Source organism: Rana temporaria, chromosome 1 (assembly GCF_905171775.1).
Source record: "Rana temporaria chromosome 1, aRanTem1.1, whole genome shotgun sequence".
Classification (NCBI taxonomy): Eukaryota; Metazoa; Chordata; class Amphibia; order Anura; family Ranidae; genus Rana; species Rana temporaria.
In genome coordinates, this window is record NC_053489.1 from 547,681,247 (window position 1) to 547,687,246 (window position 6,000).

General features: G+C 42.1%; 1 protein-coding gene across 1 annotated transcript in view; it reads left to right on the forward strand.

The window, feature by feature from the left end:
• GALNTL6 (polypeptide N-acetylgalactosaminyltransferase like 6) overlaps positions 1-3,386 on the forward strand; it is a 1,588,031-nt gene extending 1,584,645 nt beyond the window's left edge. Inside the window, exon 12 of the mRNA XM_040333316.1 lies at positions 2,339-3,386. Within this exon, the coding sequence (XP_040189250.1) occupies positions 2,339-2,506 (168 nt within the window). The 3' untranslated portion in view covers positions 2,507-3,386. The remainder of the gene's footprint in view (positions 1-2,338) is intronic.
• Positions 3,387-6,000: the final 2,614 nt, after the last annotated feature.

Sequence of the window (6,000 nt, forward strand, 5' to 3'; positions counted from 1 at the left end):
TTTGGCTCGAACCCTCCCTTGGCACAACTGGACAACACAACAATTGTGGAACCCACTGGCAGTTGGGAACCGCAATGATATCATACAATTATAAAGATACAATTAAATGTTATTACCTGTGTTAAAATGCAGTTTAACCAAGAAATGTTTACTTGGTAGAGAAAAGATGAAACAGGGGGACACTCTTTACGTCTGGAGGAAAAGAGATTTAATCTCCAAATATGAAAAGGTTTCTTCACAGTTATGGCGCGTACACACGATCGTTTTTCGGGTTGTAAAAAATGACATTTTTAATGGTCTATAAAAAACAAAGTTTTTTTCAACCCGATCGTTAAACCGGCCTTGCCTACACACGATCGTGAAAAAAAAAATGCTCTAGAAAAGCGCGGTGACGTACAACACGTACGACGGCACTATAAAGGGGAAGTTCCATTCGGATGGCGCCACCCTTTGGGCTGCTTTTGCTGATTTTGTGTTGGTAAAAGACGATTTGCGCTTTTCAGTCTGTTACAGCCTGATGAATTTGCTTACTCCATTATGAACGGTAGTTTTACCAGAACGATCGCTCCTGTCTCATAACTTGCTTCTGAACATGCACGTTTTTTTCACGTCGTTAAAGTCCACACACGACCATTTCTTTAGACGTTAAAAAACGTTGTGAAAAATTACAGCACGTTCGAAATTTTTAATGCCAATTTTTTACATCGTGAAAAATGATCTGGAGCCCACACATGATCGTTTTTAATGACATTGAAAAAAAAAATTCATTTTTTACAACCCGAAAAACGGTCGTGTGTACGTGGCATTAGAGCTGTGAAAATGTGAAATAGACTCCCTCAAAATGTGGTTCTGGCCAGCTCAGTAGATTGTTTAAAGAAAGGCCTGGATTATTATAACTGGATACTAATATTTACAGGAAAATTTAATCGAGGGAATATCCAATTTTTATTTTATTTTTTTTGCCTTCCTCTTGGATCATCTGTGGGTTTTGGATAGTATACTGTATATGAAGGTTTTCTGTTTGAGTGTGTCAGTTTTCTTTTTTTTTTTCTCTCTCTCTGTTGGTGGAACTGGATGGACTTGTGTCTTTTTTCAACCAGATTACCTACAGTATGTAACTATGTAACCCATTACTAATGATGCCCTTGGCCAATGCCTATGTTGAGTAGTGGCAAATGTGGCCCTAGACAATGTTGTTTTTTTGGCTTTGGTCCAACAATGCCCAAAATAGCAACAGGTCGCGTTGCCCACCTAATGTGGGAGAAGTTGTGTGATGACATGACCTATTTTCTTTTCTTTGTTTTTTTTTACATCTTCTAGTGGGCGCTAAGGGCCAAATCCTCAAAAGAGATACGACGGAGTAACTGCTGTTACTCCGTCGTATCCCTGGTCCTAACTATGGAACTGATCCACAGAATCAGTTTTCCATAGTTAGGGAGAAGATCGGCATGTGTAATTGAATTACACTGCCGGATCTTAGGATGCAGTACCGCATCCGCCGCTGGGGGCATTTCGTGTCGAAATGCCGCCTCGGGTATGCAAATTAGCACTTACGGAGATCCACGAAGCTTTTCTGCTTCGTTTTTTCTCCGTAAGTATTAAGTTGCATACGCAAAATTAGGGCTGCTTTTACATGGTGTAAAGTTAGTACACCATGTAAAAGCAGACCCTTTTGTCTAGCGACGCGTTTTTTTTTCGAATTTGATTTTTTTTTTTTCGCGCCGTATCTTTTTTTTTCCCGACGCAACTTTATTGACCCGTCGCAATCCACAAAGCCCGGCGTAACGTAATTTCGTGCTATGCACGTTGGGAAAATGACGTCACGAGCATGCGCAGTACGGCCGGCGCGGGAGCGCGCCTCATTTAAATGGGAATCGCCCCCATGAAATGAGGAACGCCTTGCGCCGGCGGAATTTAAGTTACACGGCCAGAAATTTTTAGGTAAGTGCTTTGTGGATCGGGCACTTAGGTAGAAATTTTAAGGCAGTGTAACTTAAATTAGAATTTCGCCATTACGCCGGGTCTTTGTGGATTTGGCCCTAATTGACTATGCATAGTCGGGAAGCATGCGCGTTTATTTCATTTTGCAAAACCGTGTTTTATATTCTCCTCGTAACAGTTTTCCGTTAATCATTTCCAATCCCCTGATTAGTTCTTTGGCAGATTCCTTTTAAGCAACATTTCTAGAACCACATTACAAACACAATTTATACTGTGCCCTACTGTCTCTTTAATAGTTCAAAGATACATGTTTCTTAACTACAGCATGAAAATGTAATGTTCTATTTTTCTTGACAAACAAAACATCTAAACTCGATTTATTTTTTTCCTCCCTCAGGACAAGACTTTGTTTCATCCCGTTAGCAACAGTTGTGTCGACTGCAACCCAGCCGAAAAAAAGCTCTTCATGAACAGATGTGACCCACTGTCTGAAACGCAGCAGTGGATTTTCGAACACATTAATATGACAATTTTACAGAAATTTAACATCTACAACAACTCATAGAGATCAACAAAATCATCTCTCCAACAGCAGAGTATCAGCGGGCTGCGAGAGTCAGTGGTTTTTGATATGTGAGATCCCTCTTCCTCTTGTGAGGATATTATCAAATGATGCCACACACAAGCTAGAGCTATGAGATGTCATTGAATCCAAAGACCTTGGATGGGAATGAGAGATGATGCCGCTGCGGAGAACTTCAAAAAGAATTTCCTTGCTGGTTCAAGGGCAGATAACCTTTGGAATAATATTCTATGCTACCACAGTGAAATGCATTTTTAATCTTACTCAGGACACTTCCTGCTGTAGTGTGTAGCTGTGAATGGCAAGTAGTGGAAATGTTCTTCCTTTTTTTTTTTTTTTTTCTTTTTTTTTTTCTCGTGGGGGGAAGTCGGGAATGGACTGCATGAGAAACAAGAGACTTTTAAAGCACCAATCTTGGACTGCAGACTGACACAAGCAGGATCATCGGTTGACAAGCTGATTAGGATGTTCCTTTTCATATAATAAGGAGGTTAACAGGTTTAATCTCTAGATAACTGCAAACACTTTTAGAAAGCACCCAGTACCTCTCCACTCTGGTCATGGTATCAGAGTCTTGGATAATATGGAAGAAGGACACTTTGGTGTAGCATGAAGTAGACTGTAACCTGATGAATAATATTCTTCTTTCATTATTATTTTCTTTTTTTATTGACAAAAAAACACAAATAGAATAAAATAATATTGTACAATAAAACTGGCTGATATAGTGGTCAGTGTTTTCCAACAGGTAAACATGTTGTCAGTCACTTTGTAAAATGGGGTTGCAAACAGTCTTTTTTCTGGGCCAGTTTAAAGTGTTACTAAACCCACAACAGTAAAATCAGTCTGTATATGCAGTAAAGCATGCTTGTTATACTCACTGTGGAACCTAAGAGGTAATCCCATGCATGGTGTAAAAAGGCTGTTTAAACCTGTATGCACAGATCCTCCTCTTCTTGCATTGCCCCCAAAACATGTACATGACAGAGTAAATGGAGTCAGGCTGCACATGCTCAGTTTGGTGTGTATTGCTAGAGAGTTTTTTTCTTGGGAGAGTGCATGTGATCAGCACAGGGCCAATTAGCACTGTCCAGACAGAGGGTCAGGGTTCCTGCATCCTGATAGGACAGCCAGTGCAGTATGAAAACTCCTCCTACAAGCTTTAACCATGCACTGATAGAAGTCACAAGACTGCTATATACTGCTGATGAGAAAATGTATTTAGCAGTTTATATTTACAAAAATTATTCTTCATTCTTATGTTCTGTGAGAGACCATATAGTGAATGCAGGGTCCTGGGTTTATTAATACTTTAAAAAGTCAAATGCAATACGCCCCAGTTTATTCTATGGGTTATTAAAGCGGGGGTTCACCCTATAAACCCAAAAAAAAACATTTTTTTTTCTTCTACCATAAAATCAGGCATTGTAGCGCGAGCTACAGTATGCCTGTCCCGATTTTTTTATCCCCGTACTCACCGTGTACTCGTACATCGAAGATACCGACTCCCCTCGGGGAATGGGCGTGCCTATGGAGACGGAGGATGATTGACGGCCGGCTCTAGCGCGTCACGCTTCTCCGGAAATAGCCGAAATAGGCTTGGCTCTTCACGGCGCCTGCGCATAGCCTGTGCGCAGGCGCCGTGAAGAGCCGAGACCTACTCCGGCTGTCTTCGGGGAGAGTGACGTGCCAGGGCCGGCCGTCAATCATCCTCCCTCTCCATAGGCACGCCCATTCCCCGCGGGAGCCGAAATCTATAATGTACGAGTACACAGTGAGTACGGGGGTAAAAAAATCGGGACAGGCATACTGTAGCTCGCGCTACAATGCCTGTCTCGATGGTAAAATCGTGTCACTGAGGGTGAACCACCGCTTTAAGGATGCGTTACAGTTGGAGCTGATTAGTTCAGTATATGTTTTATTTTGGCAGCACTGAATGTTTGAAAATAGGTATACACGAAAAACCTTAAAAAAAAGAGCTAATTCATTTTTTAATTGCAAAAACTTTAATTTTCATTAAAATTAGGTTTAAATTTCCATATCTAGAACTATTTTAGCTCATACATCTTTTTCTCCCCTGTTTTGTGTCATTTAATTGTATGCAATCTTACGTAAGTTTATAATGTTTGGCTTTTAGCTAAGACATATCTGATTCAGTTGGTTTATTTTCTTGAGAATTTAAAGCTGAAATCCAGGCATATGTAAAGACATATATGCACATTTTCTCACCAACAAAAGCATTTTCAAATCTGTCACCTTTTGAGACAGCACAACCAATCCTTGCCCTCTCTAAAGATTCAATGTAAACTATACAACAATTTAGTAATGCGATCTAGTCTAGAACACACCCCAGCCGGGGGACAATGGTCTTGCAAGAGTATACCGATGAGATCAAGACACTGTTTTCTTCCCTTGACAGAAAGTTTCTAGTGCTAAGCCGGCCATAGATGGTTCGAATCTCTGCCGGTTCAGCAGGCACTGACCGAGATTTGAACCATGTATGGGCAGGCTCAGGTCGGAGACGCCGTACTAACAATTTGATGTTTGTAAAGCGATATCGCCTGCTGTGCTATAGTGTTCTGACAGGGGGACGACCCCCCCACCAGAACACTCCGGTCAGCGTTCTCAGCCATCGGCAGACCTTTTTTGGTCATGACCCTTCGACAGAAGCCAGCCGAACAACTGGCTTCTGTCGGACCGGCTGCTGTACACACAGGCTGGTTTCTATTGAACTGGCTGATGCTGCCCGACGTGTGTACTAGGCTTTACAGACTATTTGCCTTTAGTAAATTCACCCCAATAGATCCTGACTAGGTCATAATGTCGACCCATCCCCTCCTATTCCTAGTGGTGTTGTGCAGGCAATGGCAGGAGGCTGGTACCATAATAAATTAAAGTGGAGGTTCACCCGGAAATTTCTATTTTTAACCTTAGATTGATGCTCATTTAGTCTAGGGGAATCGGCTAGTTTTTTTTAAATCAAAGCTGTACTTACCTTTTTAGAGAGCGATCTTCTCCGCCGCTTCCGGGTATGGGCTGCGGGACTGGGCGTTCCTATTTTGATTGACAGTCTTCCGAAAGGCTTCCGACGGTCGCATCCATCGTGTCACGATTTTCCGAAAGTAGTCGAATGTCGGTGTGCAGGCGCAGTATAGAGCCGCACCGACGTTCGGCTTCTTTCGGGTACTCGTGACGCGATGGATGCGACCATCGGAAGCCTTTCGGAAGCCTGTCGGAAGACTGTCAATCAAGAAGGAACGCCCGCTCCCGAAGACCCATACCCGGAAGCGGCGGAGAAGATCGCTCTCTACAACGGTAAGTACTGCTCGGATTTTAAAACAACTAGCCGATTCCCCTAGACACAATGAGCATCAATCTAAGGGTAAAAAAAAATGTATGGGTGAACTCCCGCTTTAAGGATTTTTGCCAGCTGCATGTAGAAATGCATTTCATTTTTAATAATTCTATAACTGGAT